The sequence below is a fragment of the Chanodichthys erythropterus genome, chromosome 5 (assembly GCF_024489055.1).
Source record: "Chanodichthys erythropterus isolate Z2021 chromosome 5, ASM2448905v1, whole genome shotgun sequence".
Lineage (NCBI taxonomy): Eukaryota > Metazoa > Chordata > Actinopteri > Cypriniformes > Xenocyprididae > Chanodichthys > Chanodichthys erythropterus.
This window is the reverse complement of record NC_090225.1, coordinates 28,782,416-28,805,540: the sequence shown is the minus strand read 5'-3', so window position 1 is coordinate 28,805,540 and position 23,125 is coordinate 28,782,416. Positions and strand designations below refer to the sequence as shown.

At 36.9% G+C, this 23,125-nt stretch overlaps 1 protein-coding gene across 3 annotated transcripts in view; it reads left to right on the top strand.

Moving 5' to 3' along the window:
• Positions 1-22,025, top strand: part of LOC137020787 (exportin-5) — a 37,775-nt gene extending 15,750 nt beyond the window's left edge. The window contains exons 14-33 of one of the 3 annotated variants that reach the window (XM_067386816.1): positions 2,210-2,338; positions 4,871-4,941; positions 5,027-5,182; positions 5,525-5,566; positions 5,649-5,738; positions 5,863-6,062; positions 6,169-6,268; positions 9,676-9,857; positions 10,013-10,113; positions 11,202-11,298; positions 11,425-11,561; positions 11,970-12,067; positions 13,672-13,718; positions 15,660-15,763; positions 15,854-15,913; positions 17,978-18,078; positions 18,159-18,266; positions 18,449-18,586; positions 18,908-19,072; positions 21,418-22,025. In XM_067386816.1, the coding sequence (XP_067242917.1) occupies positions 2,210-2,338; positions 4,871-4,941; positions 5,027-5,182; positions 5,525-5,566; positions 5,649-5,738; positions 5,863-6,062; positions 6,169-6,268; positions 9,676-9,857; positions 10,013-10,113; positions 11,202-11,298; positions 11,425-11,561; positions 11,970-12,067; positions 13,672-13,718; positions 15,660-15,763; positions 15,854-15,913; positions 17,978-18,078; positions 18,159-18,266; positions 18,449-18,586; positions 18,908-19,072; positions 21,418-21,567 (2,276 nt within the window). In that variant the 3' untranslated portion in view covers positions 21,568-22,025. Of the gene's footprint in view, positions 1-2,209; positions 2,339-4,867; positions 4,942-5,026; positions 5,183-5,524; positions 5,567-5,648; positions 5,739-5,862; positions 6,063-6,168; positions 6,269-9,675; positions 9,858-10,012; positions 10,114-11,201; positions 11,299-11,424; positions 11,562-11,969; positions 12,068-13,671; positions 13,719-15,659; positions 15,764-15,853; positions 15,914-17,977; positions 18,079-18,158; positions 18,267-18,448; positions 18,587-18,907; positions 19,073-21,417 lie in introns of those variants that run through there. The other 2 variants (XM_067386815.1, XM_067386817.1) reach the window with 2 other exon arrangements.
• The last annotated feature ends 1,100 nt before the right edge of the window (positions 22,026-23,125 follow it).

The window sequence follows — 23,125 nt, the reverse complement described above, 5'->3', positions numbered from 1 at the left end:
TTCAGCTGAAGCCAGTTCAGTGTTGATTCAGTTCCGTTGTAAAAGATCATCAATTATCAAATTAGTTCAATTTGGCTATAAAGCATCTTCAGAAAACGGTGATGTCATCGTCCAAGTCATTTCAGTTCTCATCCAATAGTGTCGGTGCAGTCGGATCAATCCGTAGCTTGTTTCACCACTGGGAGTGTGTGAGAGAGAAAGAGATTAAAGGTTCTCGTTATTGATTTTGTACCTTGTGATGGTACCAGCAGGTTCTGCCCACACACTGACTACAGAGGACAGGAGAGAACATGGACTTGTAGGAGTATGATGAATATGATGTGATTGAATTTGATGTGGTTTGGGCTGTGGCAGTTGAGATGAGGGTGATAGCAACTATATTTCACATTGTGCTAATTATGCTTTTATGTGAATATTTTTTTAGAATTGCATAAACAATACAATGTCTTTGAACATGGAAAGCAAAAGACATTGAATAAAATTTCAGAACTAATCCAAGTTTAATTGCACCAAAGATAAATGTGCTGTTGTAAATAACGCTCCATGCTTTGAGAGAGCTGGGTGAAACAAGCGAGACAGAGCCCATCTCTTGTCTAATGTCTTTGTTTTCTTCTGATATTCCAAAGCCATTGACACTGGTTGTAAAAGGTTGGCAGAGTGAGTTTTATCTTTTATAGACTAAATGATGTTGCACTTGGCTTGTGACTTTCACAATGCAATTTATCTTGACGTACTTTACATACTTTTTCACAATCACCTAAGGTGAGTTTTCTAATTGTACTGTAATGAACTTTAATATTTAACATGTTAACTGAGACCTGTAGAGTCTGAGATGTAGCTCTTGGGTTTTTTGCAGTTTCTCTGAGCATTGCACAGTCTGACCTTGGAGTGAATTTGCTGGGACACCCACTCCTGGGAATATTGGCAACTGTCTTAAATGTTTTCTTGCTGTAGAATCTTTCTCATGGTAGAATGATGGACTTCAAATTGTTTGGAAATGGCCGTATAACCCTTCCTAGATTGATGGGCAGCAACATTTGCTTCTCTAAGATCTTTGCTGATGTCTTTGCTCCTTGGCCCAGTTTGTTTGACAAGTGTGATCGCTCTGTTCCATTGGGTTCGGTTGGGCTCGAATGCGGTTCGCATGCAGTGTGAGCGCTAACCGCACTGGAGCACGGAAGAGCTGCTACTTGTGTGCACAATTGTCATCATTATGAAAGCAAACATCTTTATTACTACTCTGATAGTACACTTATCAATTCATGGAATTAATTCGAGTGTATTTGGGTTTGTTTTATTTTTGGGTGTATTGGGTTTGACCAGTCAGAACAGAGCAGGGTTTTAGAAAGGAGGGGTTTATAAAGATTCAATCTTTGATCAAACCATTTCAGACACTGAGAGAAAAGAGCAGATGCTGCAATGTATATTATGAGAAAATTAATGCTTTTTTTTTGTTTTATGCTATCTGTAGGAGACCTCCAAAACAAAATTAGGACCCTTCAAAATAGCATAATAGGTGCACTTTATTAAATGACACTTGGAATGTAAATATTGTAATGATTTGTACAGCTTAAAGCTACACCATGTAACTGTTTTTGACGGTTTTATTTTTTGCACTTTTCCATTAATAATATTTTATCTTTTACGGAAAAAGTAGTGTAGCTTTAGACAAATGGCCATTTCTTTTGTGGAAAAATTTGGTACACTCCTACATTTATCACTACATCAAGGGCCTAAAATTTGAAACCAATACATATTAGTAGGATATCAATAAAGAGGTAGGCCACACTTTAATATAAACCTCAATTTACTTAATCTGGTTTGGTAATAAGCATTGAAGTACCATCATGCCAAGAACAAATGAGCTACCCATCAGAAGTAATACCAACCATTAGAAAGAGACTGCACAAATCTGCCATATGTTGGTCAGCAAGAAAGCTCTGCTCTAAAAAATATTACAGCAAAAGATTAAAGTTTAAAGTTTAAAATCTTAAATTAAAATCAAACAAAAAAATTTCCCCACTAACCAGTGCATGCCCCGTGTGATATATAAAGATTTGGGGAAAAAAAAAAAAAAAAATTGGTTTGTGTATCAAAATTATCACAAAGTGAGAATGAATACAACCCATCTTTTTAAAGATTTATATATTTTCTTTCTTTAAAAATGAGCAACGGTTGGGTTAACCCCTTAACAATATTTGTTAAACAGCTTTCAGGGCTCAGCAGGGGGAAACGGTTCGTCTGGCTTGTAAAATTGTCCCATTTGAGGCCTTTCAAATTGCAAAGGAGTGGGCACAGCATCAGATCAACACACCTATAGATGCTGGGAGTACAACACGTGAGTATTGTTACTACACTTTTATATGGTAGACAATCTTTCATCTGCCAACATTTTGTGCTGTTTTTGTAAATGTGCTGCTGCTTCTGTTTTTTTTGTTTTTTTTCCCCACAATAATTAGACATATTTTTCAGACACACAGCTATAATTCTTAAAGGTTTCAAACTTTAGGGCTGGACGATTAATTGAAAAGTAATCAAAACCGAAATTCAAATTTAGAAAAAAACTGACGTAATTTTCCCATGTCGGTTATTTCGTTTTTTTTAATCCTGTTAATACTTCCCACTTAAAAACATACTTTTTGTGTAGCCGTGTGACTCCGCCCCATCCAGTCAACACACAGATGGCGCGCGAGTGGTGAGCCTTGCGTCTTTACTAAACTTTGTCAGTTGTATGTGCTTTAAGGTTTGCCAGTTTAGACATTTAAGCAATTTAAACGATCGGATGTGTATTATTATATCGAGCTACCGTGCTCGCGCAGCTGCATTGTGGCACAAACACCCATAAAAACAGTAACGTTAGCTGCACAAAACGTGGAGACCGCAAGCATTAGGAGCAGAAACTGGTTGTCAGCGCTGTCCTGTGATTTATTTCTAAAGTAGCTTAGAAACTCAAAAGTTATTATAGCATATATTTTTCTACTTTTGAAGGAACTATTTACAACCCATTAGTTTGACTAATTCACACACGCAGTCGCTCTCATTAAATACTGGTACTGTGCTAATTTATCTTTATCTGATTCACCACGAGCAGACATCTGTAAGAAGCGAAACTATAGATAAAATAACTGCTGAAAGTGAGCCGTTATGTCAGATCACTCATTCAAAAGGAAAAAATATTCCACCATTAAAGTTAATTAATAGAAAATTTACAGTACAGGCCTTGTAAGTGAACTATGAGGGCAAAAAATAATCATTCATTAATCGTAATTGTAACGTAAAATTATTAATCGTAAAAATTATTAATCGTAAAACGTAAAATGTTCAATTAATTGAGGTTTTGATTTTAGGTCATAATCATCCAGCCCTACTAAACGTCATTTAAAATTTGGTTTCTGAGACTATCACACAACTTGACAATATTGAGCAAATTGTCCAACACGAATATGTAAGCTTCTGCTTTATCAGAGTAATCAGTCTTATGTTATCCAGTAAACTATGCAAATTGTAACTCTTTAAACTATTTCATTGTGGTCACATTTATAAATTGGGAATTATGCTATGTACCTTCACTGCTTAGCCACAACATTAAAACCACTGACAGGTGAAGTGAATAACATTGATTATATTGTTACATTGGCACCTGCCAAGGGGTAGGATATAGTAGACGGTAAGTAAACAGTCAGTTCTTGTATTTCATGTGTTAAATCAGAAAAAAAATGGTCAAGCAAAAAGATTTGAGTGACTATAACAAGGGCCAGATAGTGATGGCTAGACGACTGGGTCAGAGCATCTCCAAAACAGCAAGTCTTGTGGGGTTTTCCCCAGTATGCATTGGTTGGTACCTACCAAATTGGCCAAATCTGACCAAATCTTGCACCCAAATTGGAAATCATGGGTCCTGGCATTCATGTGAATGTTAGTTCAATGTACCACCTACCTAAAGATTGTTGCAGACCACGTACATCTCTTCATGGCAATGGTGTTCCCTGGTGGCTATGTCCTCTTTCAGCAGGATAATACACCCTGCCACACTGCATATATTGGTTCAGAAATGGTTTGAAGAACATGACAATGAGTTTAAGGTGTTGCCTTGACCTACAAATTCTCCAGATCTCAATCTGATTGAGCATCTATGGGATGTGCTGGCAAATCCGACCCATGGAGACACCACTTCACAACTTGCAGGACTTAAAGCATCTGCTCTTAATATCTTGGTGCCAGATACCACAGGATACACTCATAGAGTCCATGACTCAATGCATCAGAGCTGTTTTGGCTGCATGATGAAGACCTACAAGATATTAGGCAGTCCAGGATTTCAAGATTCTGCGATCGGTAAATTTATCGTAAAATCAAGCAAACTCCGCAATATTTGAAGGAGCTTGCTTTTTTTTTTCTCAATTGCCCCAGATTTTCTGCAGATTTTGGGCTTGGACACATCCTGTGACACGTCCCATCGCAATGCGCATTCAGTTAAAGATTGGCTGTTTCTCAATTCCAAAAATGGAAAGAACAGCCTTACATTCTTTTGAAGACCGATCTAGAAGGGCTACATTGGACAAACAAAACAAAAGCGGAAAAATTGTTCGCACTGTTCATTTGAGCTGCACGGTTCGGACCGTTTATCTGCTCAGGCCAATAATAAATTCATTTTAGGCTGCAAAAATCAGGGAGGGACTGGTTAGGCAGGTGGTTTTAATGTTTTGGCTAATCAGCATTACCATCAGTCGATTGTTGTCTGTGGTAACCAACATTGTTGCAAATTTGTTGCTTTGATCATTCATTTAACATGACTTCATTTGTATCATACTGTTATCTGTTGAAGCTAAGACAGAGAAGGGTCTCTGTTCTGCTTTTTCCCTTTCAGCAGTTCAGTGGGATGCCATGACTTTCTTCACAGAAAGTGTATTTGGACAGCTCTTCAAAATCCTCGAAAAAGAGGCAAGACCAACCAATTTCTTTCATAGTGCAGCAGTGAGGGATTTAAAGAGGATCTTTTCATTGAGGCTTTTTTTCACTCCTATAGAAACTTCCCATAGATGAGGGCATGGAGCTGCTGCAGATGGTTGTAAACTATGAAACAAGAGATCCTCTCATTCTGTCCTGTGTTCTTACCATCATATCCACTCTGTTTCCCTTCGTCAAACACCAACCTCACTTCCTGCCTCAAGTACTCTATAAGGTGAGGGATATAATCTGCTGTTTCAAAGTTGCAAAGCACTAAGGTCCGGGCATATTTACTTTTGCTCTGCAAAATTTTGCATTCCGATTGGAAACTGCGCAATCTGTGAAATCAAGTTGGTCACACAAATTCGCTACTCTATTGACAATGGGCTTTTTTGGCCAGTTTTGCTAATGTGACATCTAGGGGTATAACGAAATGATCGAGATATAGAGTTAGTTACATAATGTCTTATTGTTTATTTATTTATTTATAGCCTGTTTATGTTTTACTTAGCGCATTATAGATATGTTAAAGACCTACCAGCATCAGAGGTTTTTTGTTTTTTTTCCCCCTTCTAAGATATTTCCTGCCATCACGTTTGAATTGGTTGAAGAACGCAAGGTAAGGTGCCCATACTTGTAATCATATCTGCATATCATTCTCTAATCAAACAATCTTGTTGACGTTCAGTGGATGTGTTCAGGCACCTCGAACGCGAGCTGTTAAGAACGTCAGAAGACATGCCTGTTCCTCCATCATTAGGATGTGTCGAGATTATTCAGACTTTATTCTGGTATGTTAGTCCTCCACAATGCAAAAGTTTGATAAAGGATTTGATGTCAGCCCTGATGTGATATATTAGCATTATCTTTTGATAAAAGCCCTAATGATAATAGATTCTTTTTCATGCATTGTAGCCGTGCTTCGACATGATGTATGCGCATGTGAAGAGCTTGTTTTCCAATGAGATGTTGCTGACACAAATGGAGAAATGTGCCCTTATAGAAGCCCTGATACTGATCAGCAATCAGTTTAAAGACTATAACAAGCAGAAAGCCTTCCTGGAGGAACTCATGGCACCTGTTACTACACAGTGGCTGTCAGAGGAGATGAGGAGGTATGAATAGATGTTGTTGCCCAGACTGGCCTTTTCCGAGTTTATTAAACAGATGTTAAAATGAATGAATGATGTGTGATCTTTCTTTTATTTCTGTGTTGTGTAGCGTGTTATGGGATCCTGCTACCTTCTTGGCATATGTTGGTGCTGATCAGGTGATCAGTGACCCTGACACAGAGGACCAGATGGGTATCAACAGGTCACGGGTAGGTGTGCCTTAGGGCTGCACGATATATTGAAATAAAATCGTTATCGTTATATGGCTTAGTGTGATTATCAGATGATGCTCAGGCTTCGAATTAATTAAGTAAATGCACTATATTGCCAAAAGTATTGGGACACTCCTCCAAATCATTGAATTCAGGTGTTCCAATCACTTCCAGGGCCACAGGTAGGGCTGGGCGATGTATCGAATGCTTTTGTCACGCGCATTTCGTCAGTAAAGCCGGTTCCCTGATTACCGCTAAATCGCCATCACCTGCTTTCAAATGAAGCGGCATTTAATAGACAGAGCCGTAGTTCACTGATAAGGCACGCAATATCGCGTTCAATATCGATATGTATCGCCGTCGATATTGAACACGATATTGCGTGTCTTATCAGTGAACTACGGCTCTGTCTATTAAATGCCGCTTCATTTGAAAGCAGGTGATGGCGATTTAGCGGCAATCAGGGAACCGGCTTTACTGAAGAAATGCGCGTGACAAAAGCATTCGATACATCGCCCAGCCCTAGCCACAGGTGTATAAAATCAAGTACCTAGGCATGCAGACTGCTTCTACAAACATTTGTGAAAGAATGGGTCGCTCTCAGGAGCTCAGTGAATTCAAACGTGGTACCGTGATAGGTTGCCACCTGTGCAATAAGTCCATTTGTGAAATTTCCTCAGTACTAAATATTCCCTGGTCAACGGTTAGTGGTGTCATAACAAAGTGGAAGCAATTGGGAACAACAGCAACTCAGCCACATAAAATCACAGAGCGGGGTCAGCGCATGCTGAGTAGCACAGTGCGCAGAAGTCGCCAACTTTCTGCAGAGTCAATAGCTACAGACCTCCAAACTTCGTGTGGCCTTCAGATTAGCTCAAGAACAGTGCATAAAGAGCTTCATGGATCGGGATTCCATGGCCAAGCAGCTGCATCCAAGCCTTGCATCACCAAGTGCAATGCAAAGTTTTGGATTCAGTGGTGTAAAGCACACCGCCACTGAACTCTAGAGCAGTGGAGACGTGTTCTCTAGAGTGACGAATCACGCTGCTCTGTCTGGCAATCTGATGGACGAGTCTGGATTTGACGGTTGCCAGGAGAACGGTACTTGCCTGACTGCATTGTGCCAAGTGTAAAGTTTGGTGGAGGGGATTATGGTGTGGGGTTGTTTTTCAGGGGTTGGGCTTGAACCCTTAGTTCCAGTGAACTCTTAATACTTCAGCATACCAAGACATTTTGGACAATTTCATGCTTTGTGGGAACAGTTTGGGGATGGCCCCTTCCTGTTCCAACATGACTGCACACCAGTGCACAAAGCAAGGTCCATAAAGACATGGATGAGTGAGTTTGGTGTGGAGGAACTTGACTGGCCTGCACAGAGTCCTGACCTCAACCCGACAGAACACCTTTGGGATGAATTAGAGCGGAGACTGTGAGCCGGAGACTGTGAGTTTCTCGCCAACATCACTGCCTGACCTCACAAATGCGCTTCTAGAAGAATAGTCAAAAATTCCCATAAACAAACTCCTAAACCTTGTGGAAAGCCTTCCCAGAAGAGTTGAAGCTGTTATAGCTGCAAAGTTTGGGCCAACTCCATATTAAACCCTACGGATTAAGAATGGGATGTCATTAAAGTTCAAATGCACGTAAAGGCAGGCATCCCACAACTTTTGGCAATATAGTGTATATGTGATACTGGAGTGAAGTGCATTATTTACATGTGTAATTCATGATACACTATATTTTAGTGTCTCAGAGCTACTTGGTTCATTTACTGTGAATGAGACGCTGTGAGCTGCACGTGTGTTAATGAATATACAGTGCCATTACTCTGAAACCGGCAAAACCAGAAATCAAGACATAAATATTAGTATTGTAATTTCACAGTAAATATGATTAATTTTTATTACTTTTTATATTTTTGTAGTACAGTTGTATTACAATATATTTCTTTTTTCTTAAAAAAAATATTTAAAAATAATCACAATAAAATAAATAATATATCTGCAAGCAGTACAAAAGAATGGCCGCAAAGGCGGCACATTGAGTCATGCAAGCATGGCTGGGAGCTTCAGAACAACGAGTGATTAAAGACATTTTTAAATTATTTTAGTCAAAATGGCAAAAAAAATCACAAATACACTTGTAATATGAACAAATTGCTTATCACTTTTGACCAATAGGTGATGCTGTTACCAAATGAATGTAGCAGGGTCAGTGCAAGGTAACAATGACACATAAAAAGTTTGAGGTCAATACAGCATCAGAATCAGCTTTGCACCATGCCATCAAATTGGTTTGGTTGGTGGTGGTTTGGTTGGTGGTTTGGTCAATCAAAAAGCTTTTGATATCTTTTTGCCAGCATGGTCTGAATGTGTTGTGAGGCGATTTTGGACCAAGGGTCTAGGAGCAGTTTGAAAAAGTAGGAAATTCAAAAATGGCTGAGTGCAAGTTCTACCAAATATGGCATAATTGATATATTGTTCTTGGTATGACTCAAGGAATCATTACAATATGCAAAATTTTTTAATTTCATTTTAAATTTTGAATAGAAGGTCAATTTTTGACGTCATGGTCCTTATGACACATACTGATTCTTTTAATGATACATTAATCCATTTGTAAAATTCAGCATTTTACGACAAAATTTAAAATGGCTTATATAAGTAAATTTTGTATCATTCGACTCTGTATGCTGCACTGAATCAAGAGACCCATTTTAAGATTTTTGGGCTAACATACAGGGGTTAAGCAAAAACAGCCATTTTTCATATCTCCTGACCAGTAGGTGGCGCTGTGCCAAAATGCTGCATGATGTAAGCCAATTTTGGTGAAAATCTTTGAGAGTAAAAAAAAAAAAATCCTTTTTACAGACTCGTTTAACACCAAAAGGATTTCTCACTCAAAATCTTGGAGTAAAAGTAACTTTTTAGCTTTTTTTTTTCTTTCTTTCTTTTCCCCTATTCAAGTAATTTGGTGAAGCTTCCTGTTTTGTTTATTTTTTATTTTTTTCATATTGCAACATTGCAGACGAACAAAATAACCAAATATCATGCACCCCTAATGTGGCCACTTCTCAAATGAATGCATGCAGTCTAATGTGTTCACATAGCTGTTGCATTTGTTGCAGATCTTCTCAGTAGTATATGACCGTTTTCTAGACTGGTTCTTTTGTCTCTGTGCGTCTAATACAGTGTTTTCCAACCCTGTTTCTGGAGAAACATTAACAGTACACATTTTGGATGTCTCCCTTATATTCTAACGAGTTGATGAGTTAAATCAGATGTGTTTCAATAGGAAGCGTTCGAAAATATGTAGTGTTGGTGTACCTCCAGGAACAGGGTTGGAAACATTGGTCTAATAGAAGTGAATATGAGTGGCTTTGATTGGTTTGTGTCTTATGGCAGATTAGTTTTTGTGTGTACACCATACTTGGGGTTGTGAAGCGTGCTCGTTGGCCCGCTGATCCTGAGGAGGCAAAAGCAGGCGGATTTGTGGTCAGCACTACCTCTGATGGGACCCCCGTCTACAGAAACCCTTGTGCAGAGCCCCTGCAGGCCCTGCTGCCCAACCTTTTGGCCCTTGTGAGGTACATTTGGTCATTTCATTGGTACATTTGGAAATTTTGCTTCCAAATAAGACATTAGATATGTGAAAAATAATCATGGTTATCTTGTGTATATGTGCTGTTTTTCTGCTATTGTAACAGTGTTTGAAGTAGTGTCATGTTCTTCATCCTTCCAGGACCCACAACAGCTTGTTCTTGCCAGAGAACGTCAACCGGCTTAGCAAGACCTTTGCCAGAGTTTATGATATTATGGATATGGAGAAGAATTCTGTTTTAGGTAGGTTTCTGATTTGTCCTGTCCGGATATAAACACCATTATTTACGTTTTGCTGTTACTGGTTGATTCCAGTCACATATATATTGCGATTTATACAATGTAGGTTGTGTCAAAGCAGCTTCCCAGTAATAAACAGGAAAGTAACAGTTACTGTTGCAGATTTCATCAATTACGAAACACGTTCAATTCAGCTGTAAAGCAGCTCTACAAAAGACAATACTATCATTATTCAGTTATTATTGAATAATTATTATTCAAATTTCAGGTTTGGTATTATTTGAATTTTAACGATTCTGATTCCAATTCTGATTCTGCTTATCGATTCCTAATTTAGATTTGAAAAAAAAAACGTTGATATCAAGTCTTATTGCAAAACATATCATTGTAGCTGAATAACATGAACAAATGTCAACAGGCTAAAGAACACTTACACAAGGAACATTTGTCTATAGTTTAAAAATACCATAGCAAAAACAACCAGCCGAAGAAATATAAATTTCAAGCATTATTAAAGACAAGAAAACACTTAATTAAAACGGAACTAATAAACAATATTGCAATCGTACAAATAAAATACAACAGAACAATGATACGATTGAAATAAAGTGTTTTAATATTTTCAGGTATTCAGGTACAGAAACGAATCAAATGTAAAATAACACTGCTTTTTTAAAATAAAATATACATTACAAATATAGCTAAAGTTATTCAGTCAAGAACATCGAGGGAATTTTCTTTGTCTTTTGTTGTTTGATTAGTGTTATTATAGAGATGCTTTAAGAGATGCACGGTGCTTTCACTTTAAGAGATGCACGGATCCAATATACTGTTACACATGAGTTTTGTCATCTGTTTACTTTTACTTAAGATATAACCGACTGTGTTTACGAGGATAGTTTGATGTGTGTATTTGTCCGTTCATGTGCAAAAAGTTGAAGAGAACTCCGTTCAGTATCGTGCACTATACAGTATGAGAGGCTGCTTTCTGTGCACACGTTTTGGATGAATTGATATTACTGAACATTAATTGTCTTTTAAACACCAAACCCCAGTTATCTCAAAGAAATGACTCCTGTTTTTTCCTACAGGAATTCCTCAACCAGTTTTAGATTCCTACGACTCTCCAGTGTACAGAAACATTGTTGAACGCATGCAAGGCTTCTTCTCTTCACTCTACGAAAACTGGTTGGAACAATCAAGTTTAATGATTGATTTTCTTTTTTATTTTTGTTTAATAGAATAAACTCTACTCCAGTCTCACTTTCCCAATCCTTTTTACCCTTTTCTCCTTTTCTCATTTTCTTTTTAAAGTTACCAAGTGCTTGGGAATACTGGTCCCTGCTTGCAACAAGACTTTTATGCAATAGAAGGCTTGGCAGAGCAGATCGTTGGTTCTGCCTTCATCCATCTAGACAGCGTTCCAGACCACAGGCTCCGTCCCCTAGTCCATATCCTTTGTATCATATATATGTTTTTTGCTATTAGTTAAATATACTTGTACTCAAAAGTAGAGCTGCACAATTGATCCCTAAAAGATCGCAATCTCGATTTAAATAACCACACAATCTTATTCCTAAATATCCATGATTCGGCTGTATGATCACAGTGAACATTCAGATCTGACCCAGAGAGAGCAGTTGTCATGAATAGGTACAGCTTCACAAACAGTCTTTTCAACCACACAGTATCATTATTTATGTGTGGTATTATTATTTAGGTGCTCTGTGTTTACCCATCTGTCATTTTCAGACTTTGTAAGTGACATCAATAATGTAATTAGATTTGGATTCCTGTGATCATTGACTCATGAATGAAGGGTACAGTGTGTTTTTGTTGTTTTCCTTAACGTCTTTCACGTCTGTTCATGAAGCAGCTGGTCATGTCCTGTCCTCATGAATACTATGACAGCCTTCTCTGTCCTTTGCTGGGTCCATTATTTGCCTATCTACAGCAGGTAAACTTCACATCACACCCAATATCTGGGGGGAAGACCTAAAATGGTTAGGGCAACTACTTGATAATTACTGCAATTCTGAGAAAAATGTATAATAAAAATTAATAATAACTAAGTTCAAATATGATTTTACAATTATAACCATCACATTGTGAAGGTATTTAAAGCCATTTTATAAAAAGTTACTTGAAAAGACATTAACATGGCTATAGGGCAACTATTGCTATTGTATGAATGATTGGTAAATTTTTAATAGTAAAAATGATTTTATAAATCTGTGTAAAATCTTATGATTATGAAGGTATTTTAAAACGCAATTTAAAATCCCATCTCATTATTATGAAGGTGTTTAAGCAATTTTTTTTTTTAAATATACACACCAATTCAGAATGTATGTTAATAAAAAACTTAATGAGGACTATGAACTTACAAAAAATATAGTAAGCAAAATGGTAGACTGCACAGCAACTATATTTGCATTGGTATGAAAACATTTTTCATTCGAAACGTAAAAACTAAACAAAAAACAATATTTAAATAGCTAAATGAGCCATTTAAATAGGGTTTTGTTTGTTATATTAACTGTGACTGTCTATATTATTATTTCTTGTTTTATGTTGCATTTCTCATTGTCTAAAAACACTTGAAACAAAGTAAAATTGTTAGAACAGCTGCTGACCACTACTGTATTACAGTAATAATCACTGAGAATAAATTGCTATATATAATATAATGCAGACTGTATAAGAAATACGCATGAAAAAAAATAAGAGATGTGCATGACTTGAGTCGTCGTAATTGAGTTAACTTTTAATGGAGTAATATTAAATCAGTGTTCTCACTTAAGTGATATTATCTTGTGAATACCTGCAGAAAGCACAATAAAAAGAGCTTTTAAAGAGCACATCAAATAATGAAAGAAATTTATTTTTACTAACTATTTGTGCAAAAATTTTCATATTTCAATACTTTTTTTTTTTTTTTTGCAATTGTAACTGCAGTTTAAAGCATTTATTCCACCACCGAGATACAACTAAATGACTGAAATTCAACTAAATGTCACTTCAGATGCAGATTAAAGATGTTTTGTTGATACTGATTTCATTTGATTGACAGAGAGTGTCTTAGTATTCTAATTCAATGTATTGATTTAAAGTGAATTTCAAATAAAAGATCATGTGTACTTCTAATGAGGTTAGGAACAATTGCCTTTATGAAGGTAAAGATGCTCCTGAAATTTAATGGAGCATAATCGTCCCTTTAATGGAAATTTTCCATTTCCATTAATGTGGTGCTGCTGTGAAACTAACCATCGCTAGAAACAAATATGCACATTTTTGGAAATCAGGTTTCCATGACAGGCTTATTCCAGCCAAGGTGTTAATATCAACAAAAAACTATAAAATATATTGAGATATATAGAATTATCATTCTGTTTTCAATATTGCACACTCCTACTATGAAGTTTGAAGGATGCACAGACTGTTTCACTTCACTGTTTTACATCATTCAGTAATTTTTGGTGACTTGAAACAACCAATATTGCTTGCAGCACAGGATATTGTTTGCCTAATTTTTTTTTTTTTTTTTTTTTTTGAAAATAGAGACTGAGCTTTCGGTGGCAGGTCATCAACCAAAGGACCAGTCTATGGTAAGATATTTGAGTGTTGGATAATGCTATAAATATTTGTGTACAGTTCTGACAATTTTAACACTGCTTTCTTCTCACACTTCTTTGTGTGATACCTCTGCCTCGGGTGTATGTGTGTGTTCGAGATTAAAAGAGTCACTGACATGAATTTTCTATTCTCTGGAAGACCAGACTGAAGCCCCATTCACACAGCCAGTGTCTTTGCTTGTCACTTGTCTCAGTACTTCAAGTCACTTGTGACGATTCCTAGTGCTGTCACTTTAATGTTATTGGTAGACTGCATGTCTAGACATATCTTTTAATAAATGCAATCACAGATGATGTGAAATAAGATATTCCAATTTGTCGTGGAATTAGTTTTCTTGTAAATAAAGAAGAAACATTCTGCTTTTTAGCATCTGAATGATCTTGTCAAAATACCATTCAAACTCACTAATAGTGCCAAAAGGTTCCAAAACATCATTCAGATTTTCTTGTCCGTAATAATAAACATTTTGCAGAGGTAACTGTTTTAATATCAACTGCATCAGCGCTGCTCCTTGCAAATGTATAGAGACTGCCGACAGGTTTGTTATTTTTTTTTTTTTTTTTTTTTTTTTTTTTTTTGGTTATCTGTTTCACACGGCTGTATGTCACAGTACAGAAGATCTGTCACTACTACGGTTTCATTCTGACTCAAGCCAACATAATAGTAATTTTTAATTCAAGATCAGTATAGCCATCTTAAGTCAGCATAATATGTTTAAATACAGCATTAGAATGTTGGTTTTCTCAAGTCAGCTTCGGTTACAGAAGTACAATCCAAAATTCACTGCATTTAGATCTCCAAAGATTAAGCATGTCATGAACACGCCAAAGCGAACAAGGCATTGTTATGCAACATGCTACAATGGACGCTTCAAAACCATACAGCAGCATCAAACACCCATTCAGTACTGCCAACATAAAGATATTGTTAGTAGGGCTGTTGATTTAGTTATGGGAAAAAATCATGCGTTAAAGTTAATGCATTTAATGCACTCGACCCGCCCCAGACCTATGTACTTTGTCATACATTTCATAAAGTTGACTGGTGATGAACATGAGGCATGCCAAAAACTCACTGCGTGATGGAACCTATAGAATGCAATTAAATGCCCCTAAAATTCAAGATATCATGGTAAAAATGCCCTTGTATGAGTTTTTGTCTTATATTTATATCATGATGTAGTTAGGCAATATCGCGCAGTATCGTGAGTGCTGTTTTTGTCCTGAATAGCATGAGTGCAATGTGATATTGATTTTATACATCAGTTTAATAAATAAGTTAATATATTGTGTTATATTTTAGACAATAATATTCTGTCTCAATTTTGCCAATTAAAATATTACTTATAAAGCCAGAGCAGAACTGTTGTGCATCTCCGAGCAACACACAGTGGTGTTTCCTTTCTGAATGAATCAGAGTTTTGAACAAATCAATCGGGTGAACCAATGATTCAATGGCCCATTCATAAAGAGTCAATTACTTCATTCCTGAATGAATCAGCTGTTTGAACAAATCAAATGAGTGTCATTTCACAAAAAAAAAAAACATCATATTTCCATATATAAAGGTATAATTCACCAAAATTGAAAATTCTGTCATCATTTACTCACCCTCATGGCCTCGTGGTCGTAGCAAATCAAATGTTGAATCGAATAAATTATTATTATTTTTTCTAGAGCTACTTTTTGAAATGTCTATTTGCTGCTTTTCTCATTTAACACAATAATGACTTAAAGTTATCTTTTGGGGGTTAATTCGTTTATTTGCCACACTGTGTAATTAATTACATTAAAAACTTGAATCGCTTGACAGCCCTAATTGTAAGTTTAAATAGAATATCTGTATGTTAGCTTTCTCAAGTCAACATTATTATTAATACCGTTGTTATATTACTAATTATTATTTTTTTTTAGTGCTCAGGAGGAGGATGAGGCCTATGAGGAGAACCATGTGACTCAGGAAATGGTGGAGGAGCAGTTGTTGCGGTTGGTCACGCGAGAGGTCATTGACCTTCTAAGTGAGTTTCCCTTATGCATGTGAAGCCTTTCAACTTTGCTTCACTTTTTTAATACAAAAGAAAAAAAAAAAAACTTTAAATGTGTTTCAGGTGTGACTTGCATTACAAGAAAATGTCCAGAGCTATCTGCAAACAAAGAGGACGCAGATGGTGAGTTAATGATCACGTTCTCCCTGTATCTCTGTTCATTATTGAACTAATAAGGTAATTTAACAAAACACAAAATAGTTCATTGCCTCTTGCCATTGTCTGTAGAGATTTTAGTTTGAGCTCAGTTATAAGGATAGAAAGAGAAAACCATTTAATATTTGCTTTAAGGACACAATTACAGAATTTAATCAGCATTAGGTACAGTATTGTGCAAATGTTTATGGTATATATATATATATAAAAATCTATAAAGTGAGAATCCTTTTGAAAGTATGGGCATGTACGTAAACTGCGATGATTGACATTGTGGTAACCATGGCAACGCTATGCCATCTCACGTGTTTGGTATCTGCTATTCTGACCAAAGAAATATTACAGCAACAAAAGACTTGTTATATTCAGCAATTTTAACTAAAGCACAGTTGACGGAGGCATTATGTTTTGCTTATGCTTAAAGGCTGCTTCACAGAGCAGCTCTCGCAGTGTTGCCATGTCCACTTATTATAAGCGTTTTTGGTCTTGTTTAAGCTGGCTCATAAAGCTATCGAGTTTATAGAGTTATTAAAGTGAGCCGGTGCTGGTCATGATATCAGCATTATTTTCAGCATAAAGCATTTGGATTTATTTGTTTATTTTGAGCTTGTTCTTCTTTGTTGTTTATCTAACTACATCTGGCAACACGAATGAGGCTTGTACCACTTTCCCTGTGATTTCTTGCACCGCACATAAAGAAGTTTGGTTCCGTACACACTGCGCAGAATTTTTGTAAATGTGGTTGTCACTACCTGTATTTCTTGGGAGTTAATTGGGTTGTAGAATGCTAAAAGGTGAATTGACAACCAAATTTAGCTGTGTGTTTTTTTAATTAATTTTGTACTATTATGTGGTCCAGAGTGAATAACACTGCATCACAATAAATGTGGCTTTCTGCTGCTTTGAGGAGACATCAGATTGTGAGCAATTCATTTGCAACTCTGATTAATGCACACTTGCTCATGCTTTTATGCGTGTTTGGAGTGTGCAATGATTTCATCATTGGCTAAAATACATGCACAGCAGTGGCGTGCAGTGATATTCTGAAATGAGGCAAAGTCATCAGTTTTTTTTTATGTTTTTTTTGTTTGTTTTTAATAAATAAAATTCTTGTCTCAGTTGCACTTAATGTTGTCACATTTTCCTGGTTAAATCAACATTTTACATTACATCAAAAAAAAAAGAAAAGAAAAAGGAAACAAAAGAAAGCAAATACAATTCTATTTTGTATTTTTACATTAAAGGGTTAGTTCACCCAAAAAAATGCAATTTCAGTCAATTAATTATTCACCTCATGTCGTTCCAAACCCATAAGACCTTCGTTTATCTTTGGAACACAAATTAAGATATTTTTTTATGAAATCCGAAAGTTTTTTTTTTTTTTTTTTTTTTTATCCCATTTATCTCATATTTTGTATTAAAGACATCGTTAAATAGTCCATGTGACTACAGTGGTTCAACCTTAATGTAATGAAGTGACGAGAATACTTTGTTGTACTCGTTATTTTTGTTTTGTTTTTGCACACAGTTTCTTCTTGTCCATGTCTCCTACACTGTTTACGTTGTGTAGACTGTGCGGAGCTTCTAGGTTCTACGTCGGAACGACAGCTCATTATTGAATGTCGTTTTGGAATGACATGAGAAAGAAAGGACAGAAATTAACAATTGAATGTAATTAACGTTCTATTTATTAAAATCAATTATAAATCTCATCAATTTAGTGTTAAGTATTTTTACATTTATTCCTAAATAACTAAAGGCAGTAACAATTTAAACAATATATTTTATTTGTGAACTGATGTTCAGCTGTTATTTTTAATAGTAAACTTATTTTCGGATCATCAGTCATCAAGCTCGGTAAACACTGTCAAGACACGAAGATGTAACCTTAATTTCACCAAGCTGATTGCTCACTAAAAACAACTCCAAACGTAATGTTGTTTTCAGGCAATAGTTTCAGACTAAACTGGTAGTTTGAAAGCCTACTGAGTACTGTGATGCAAGTTTTTTTTCCCCTCATCTTCTGTTCAGGCGACGAAGAGATGGTGTCGATGGATTCCTCACAGGGGATTCAAATTAATACACCTACAGATGAGCTCTCAGAATTGGGAAAGTGCCTTCTCCGAAGTGAGGTAACTAAACATTTCTTTGTGAGCTCCATCAGTTGAGCTCTGTGATCCGAATAAAAACCATTTTCTCACCTCCTTTTCAGGATATTTATATGAACCTCCTGACTATATGTTTTAACTCCCTTTCCTGGAAAGACACTGTAAACTGTCAACGGACTGCTGGTGTGCTCTGCTGGACTTTGCTAAAACAGGTGATGATTTTTCCTGTCTGTCCCTCGTAATAAAATGTTCAAACATATACAGTTCACCGCAATATTTCTGTCAGTCTGCAATGAGATTAGAATTGAATTCTAAAGATGCCAACTATTTTATATTTGAATCCTTTGCCTTTTGAAAATACTTTTTGTGTGTATGTGAATGAATTCTTGTGCAGGTGCTCGGTGGTAACCTGCTCCCGGAGGCTGTGACGTGGATCTACACCAGTGTACTGAAGGGTCTACAGATGCATGGGCAACACGAAGGCTGCAGTGCTGCACTAACTCAACTGGCCTTTCTCATCTATGAGTCTCTAGTGCGTCATTCCAGCCTAGCTATCATAGCTTGCATGTTTCTCAGTGGAGTATGGGAAGCACATTTGTACATATATCAGTGCAGATCCACAGTAAAAAGTTCACTTTTTGTCAATGTTACTGGTGCCCAAAGCAGCTAAGATTAGATAAGATAGATTAAAGTGCAGCATCTAACACCAGTGTGTTATTGGTACTTCATGTACACAAAGAACAGCGATGTTAACACTACTTACAGTATTTCTGAATGCACCTTTAAATGACCGTAGTAGTGACTGAATGCATTAACAATGAAGTGACGTTTTCATTGTGATATTTCTCTACAGAGGCCTCGATATGCTGAGCTGCGTTTCGTCATGAATCAGATCCCTGATATCCAAGTTGATGCCCTGGAGCAGTTTGATCAGAAGGCCATCCAACCCGCTGTAACAAAGGCAGGAGAGAAGAAAAAGAAAGAGCAGTTTAGACGGCTCATTGCAGGCGCAGTCGGGGTATGGCCACTTTTAACATTCTTAAAAGCACATAGACAATTTTTTATTTATTAATTTTTTTTTTCCCCCATGGAATACACTTCTTTGTTCAAAAATAATCTATTTTCAAGAGGTATATAATCTCTTGTGACTTTCATTATGGCTATTGAAGTCATGCTTAATTATATTCAAACTTAAATTAAACTAAGCACATAATCAATACCTGAGATTGTCATTGAAAATACAGCTTGAATGTTCTTGTTCCCAACCGAAGCAGTGTTATGGCATTTGGAAAACTCCATTACCTTTATGATGTTCAAGGATAGATTTATGGGATCCTGCCCTTTGGAGATCCTGCCTTCCCAGTTAAATAAGGAGATGATGGTGTCAAAATACTTTTAAAGAGATTTAAAGGATTAGTTCACTTTTAAATAAACTTTTCCTGATAATTTACTCACCCCCATGTCATCCAAGATGTTCATGTCTGTCTTTCTTCAGTCGAAAAGAAATTAAAGTTTTTGATGAAAACATTCCAGGATTATTCTCCTTATAGTAGACTTCAATGGGCACCAAACAGTTGAAGGTCAAAATTAGTTTCACTGCAGCTTCAACCAAATAGTCTACAAAGTCCTGAGTAGGGAATGATATGCTACATCAGTAGCTGATGCTATAGAAATATCCTCCAGGTGTGATGATTGTCTGAAGCTGGTATAGTACAACATCAGCTCCTTTGCTGATGGTGATAACACCGCCCTCTCAGACGCCACATCATCAGGAAACCTATATAACCGAGATGTTCCCTTTCGTGGGTTCACTCGACGCTGCATCAGGAGTCACACATCCAAATTATAAAACCTGATAAGTGTGTGAAGAATGCCCAACCTGCCACCACACAAATATCTTCCAAAGGTGCACCCTTAGATAACCCCTATGAGGAAACTAGTAGATTGAGCCTGAACACCAAGATGTGAAGACAGTCCGCACACCTCACAGGCAAGAGGAACCACATCCTTTGTTTTGTAGCCACAACACCTTATTTACAACCACTGATCTGATTTAAGTGACTCTCCTGTGTGGTTGAGGTAAATAACGTGATGTGTAGCCAAGTATGATGTCCAAATTTGTGCTCTGCATTTCACCCATCCAAGTGCACACACACACCCGGAGCAGTGGGCAGCCATTTTTTGCTGCGGTGCCTGGGGAGTGATTGGGGGTTCTGTGCCTTGCTCAAGGGCCTCTCAGTTGTGGGTAATGAGAGTGGAAGAGAGCGCTTTTCATTCCCTCCCCCCACCTACATTTCCTGCCAGTACTGAGACTCGAACCCGTGACCTTCGGGTTACAAGTCTGACTACCATATTAGACTACAATAAAACCCTCACAGGACAAAGCCATGGGCAGCCTCTCATCCCCCTGCAACTGATAAGGTGAACGAGAAAATGACTGGAATTCCAAAAACTGACAGTGAAAAGTAGAACCGACCTCAGGAACATGCCCCAACATATGGTTGCAAAAATCCATATAAGATGAGCTCATCAAGAAGGCATGCAAATCACCAATTCACTTAAAGCAGGGGTGTCCAATCTCGGTCTTGGAGGGCCACTGTCCTGCTGCGTTTAGCTCCAACTTGCCTCAACAGACCTGCCTAGAAGTTTCTTGTATGCCTAGTAAGACCTTGATTAGCTGGTTTAGGTGTGTTTAATTGGGGTTGGAGCTGAATCTGCAGGACCGTGGCCCTCCAGTAGCAGTAGCAGGACAACCCTGACTTAAGTTGAATGCGTTGCTCTTAACATCCTTTAAGAGTCAGACTTCTCTCAGAAGCTAACTCCAATAGTTCCATTGTAGGCCTTGTCAAACCTTTCAAGACTACAGATACTGTAGGTCCCAAGAAGGAACACAAGCAGGGCGGAAAGGTCTTAACTGTCTCGTCACATGAAATGGGAGAAAAGCGAATGCCTCCCTAACGAAACACCCTCAATTGGTATGTGCTCGGCAGCAATTTAAACACTTAAAATCATACAGCCTCTTTGTAGAGGGAGGTCTGGCATTCAGAATGTCTGAAACCTCTGACAAGAAACCAGCCCCGCTCTAAGGCAATACAAAACATTTCCACATCCTAGGCTGGGGATGCCACACACTGCCCTGTGTGTGGCTTCTTATATCATTTACTGTTATTCCAAATTGCTCAGCTCTAACCATTCATGCAGTTCAACCAAGTAAACCTTCGCATATAATATAAACACAAAATATGAGCTTTTTTTTTATTATTCCTGGTATTTGATTTATTATACACAATTGCATTTGATTAAAGTGTTGTCATTTGATTGACAATATTTAATCAATTGGTCCATTTGTGTGTCTGCTGATAGAAACCCCTTGGACAGCAGTTCAAGAAGGAAGTACACATCCGAAACCTTCCATCTCTGTTTAAGAAGCCAAAGCCTACGAAAGATGTGCTGGAGAACACTGATTCTGCAGGTCTGATCGCTCTGTTCTCTCCTGACCGTGACAATTGCTGAGGGAACCTCACTACTCTTGTGTGTAGTACAGTATCCAGTCTGAAAGTCCTTTTTATGGATGGATGGTTTATTGATATGAGGAAAGACAGCAAGGACATTTGTGTTTCGTCATTTGGGTGTACATTGTTTCTCTTCTTTTGTATGGATCTGTGTAATGGATCTGTATAATTGTTATTTAAAGAATAATAAAAAATCTTGCTGTCAGAGCTCCACATTTGGGGAAAAAAACCTTAAAAAAAAGATTGTCTTGTTAATTATACATTATCAAATCTGTTCTGGAGATCTGATGTGCAAAACCAGCATCCAGCACTACATTCCAATAGGAAACAATGAGCTATTTTTAAATAAATGACAAACTCGACACTAATTTGACATGTCTGTGTACAGATTATGTAAAAAGTGTTGTGATTTATACTCTGCAGTTTTTAATAAATGTATACCTGGACAGTTTTCAGTGATTGAATGGACTCTTTTCTCAGTTGTGAAAAAAGGTAAAGTCTACATAAAATATGTATGTATGTATGTATGTATGTATGCATGTATGCATGTATGCATGTATGCATGCATGCATGCATGCGGGCTGTCAAACGATTAATCGTGATTAATCGCATACAAAATAAAAGTTTGAGTTTGCCTAATATATGTGGGTGTACTGTGTGTAATTATTATGTATATATAAATACAAACACATTCATGTATATATTTGAGTAATATTTACAAGTATATGTATTTATATTTTTATATAATTTATATTATATATATAAATAAAAATATTTTGTACATAAATAACATATTTCTCTTAAATATATACATTAATTTGTGTGTATTTATATAGACGTAATAATTACAATACACCCACATATATTATGCAAACTTTTATTTTGTATACGATTAATCGCGATTAATCGTTTGACAGCCTATATATATATATATATATATTTATAATCTCACACACACAGTGTCCTCCACTAATATTGGCATCTTTGGTAAATATGAGCAAAGGTGGCTGTGAAAATAAATCTGCATTGTTTATCCTTTTGCTCTATCATTCAAAACATTCACAAAATTCTAACCTTTCATCAAAGTAAAGCAACTGAAAGTGGGGGGGAAATCACATCATAAAATAAATGTTTTCCTCCAATACATGTTGGCCACAATTATTGGAACCCCTAGAAATTCTTAGGAGTAAAATATCTCTGAAGTTTCCCATTCATACTTCACCAGGGTGATCATGAACATGAAATTGTCCAGCCATGAATATAAACATGAGGAAACACAAAGGCCAAATTCCCGTAATCATTCTTCACAATGAGTAAAACCAAAGAATATAGTTCTGATGTACAGCAAAAGATTGTTGAGCTTCACAAAATAGAAAGTGGCTGTAAGAAAAGAGCTAAAGCATTAAAAAATCCCCATTTCCACCATCAGGGCAAGGATTAAGAAGTTCCAATCAACTAATGATGTTACAAATCTGCCTGGAAGAGGACGTGTGTCTAAATCGTCCTAATGTGATGTGAGGAGGAGAGTTTTGACTCCAAGGATCACAGCTGGAGAATTG